We start from the raw sequence: 1,284 nt of genomic DNA, 5'->3' as shown, positions 1-1,284 counted from the left end.
TCGCGGAGCCGCTGGAGCCAGGCAGCCTGGGGGGCTCGGACGCCCCTGACCCCTCCTACTTGGACATGGACTCGTACCCAGAGGCTGCCGCCGCTGCAGTGGCTGCTGGGGTCAAACCGAGCCAGACGTCTCCTGAGCTGCCCTCAGAGGGAGGGGCAGGCTCTGGGCTGCTCCTGCTGCCCCCTAGTGGTGGCGGTTTGCCCAGTGCCCAGTCACATCAGCAGGTCACCAGCCTGGCACCCACCACCAGGTGAGACTGGTTGATGGGCTGGGGGTGCACTCTGAACGTCTGCTCCTCCTCTGTGTCTGTTTCCCGTCTCTGGCTCTCCTGAGCCCTGGGGGAGTAGGGGGTTTGGGGTGTGGACTCCTGGATCCTGGGGATAAAGGAGGCTGGGGGCCCAGACTCCTGGGTCTGGGAGAGGAGGGGGAGGAGCCTAGAGTCCTTGGGCCTAAGGGAGAAGGGGGCTGGAGGTCTGCACTCCTGGAGCCAGAGGAAGAAGGAGGCTGGGGGCAGGACACCAGGGAAGTGGAAAGAATGAGGGTTAGGACACCCCCACACCCCCCACACCCCACCCCGCAAGACCCCGAGGCAAAAGGCAGTCCACAAGGCCTGAGTGCTGGAAACGCAGAGGTGGGTGAGCAGGCCGACAAGCCCTGCCCTCGTGCCATTCACAATCCAGGGGAAGTGGCCCCCAGTGGGCTGTCTTGGTCCGGTCTGGCCAGCCAGGCCAGCGCTGCAGTGAGGCAGCTCAGGAACTGCGGCTGTGATATATCTCGTTGATTGAATTGTGGATGTTGAACCATCCTTGCATCCCTGGGGTGGATCCCACTTGGTCGTGGTGGGATTAATGCAGGTTGAATCTGCTTTGCTAACTTTTGCATCTATGAACATCAAGGATATTGACCTGTAATTTTCTTCTTTTGACAAAAGGAAAGACGGGTTAGGGAGAAGGGCAGGTCAGGGTTGAGGGGTCTGGGCCCTGTGCAGCCCCAGGGGCCCATGGGAAAGTTATTCGGAGTCACCAGCTGGAGGTTCAGAGGAGGCTCCTGGAGGCTGCTGCCCAAGCAGGTCTGGGCTGGAGCCAGCTTCGAGAAGGGGTAACCCCGTCCCCAGCACGGATGGGGAAACAGGCCCAGAGAGTGCAAGTGGCTGGCTCCAGGTCACAGTGAGCAAAGGTGGGGGTTTGTGCCCCACCCCCCCAGCTGTGGGGTTTGGGGAGGAGGCAGGGAGGAGTCTCCCAGATCTTCAGATGCAAGATTCAGAGCCACCTTCCCACCCCCCTT

At 61.6% G+C, this 1,284-nt stretch overlaps 1 protein-coding gene across 1 annotated transcript in view; it reads left to right on the top strand.

Annotated features, from left to right (window-relative positions):
- SYT3 (synaptotagmin III) overlaps positions 1–1,284 on the top strand; it is a 32,380-nt gene that overhangs the window by 4,224 nt on the left and 26,872 nt on the right. Inside the window, exon 4 of the mRNA XM_014550454.1 lies at positions 9–250. Coding sequence (XP_014405940.1) covers positions 9–250 — 242 coding nt within the window. The remainder of the gene's footprint in view (positions 1–8; positions 251–1,284) is intronic.

Source organism: Myotis brandtii, unplaced genomic scaffold (assembly GCF_000412655.1).
Source record: "Myotis brandtii unplaced genomic scaffold, ASM41265v1 scaffold601, whole genome shotgun sequence".
NCBI lineage: Eukaryota > Metazoa > Chordata > Mammalia > Chiroptera > Vespertilionidae > Myotis > Myotis brandtii.
The sequence above is the reverse complement of the archived record's forward strand: the minus strand, read 5'-3'. Positions and strand labels throughout refer to the sequence as shown.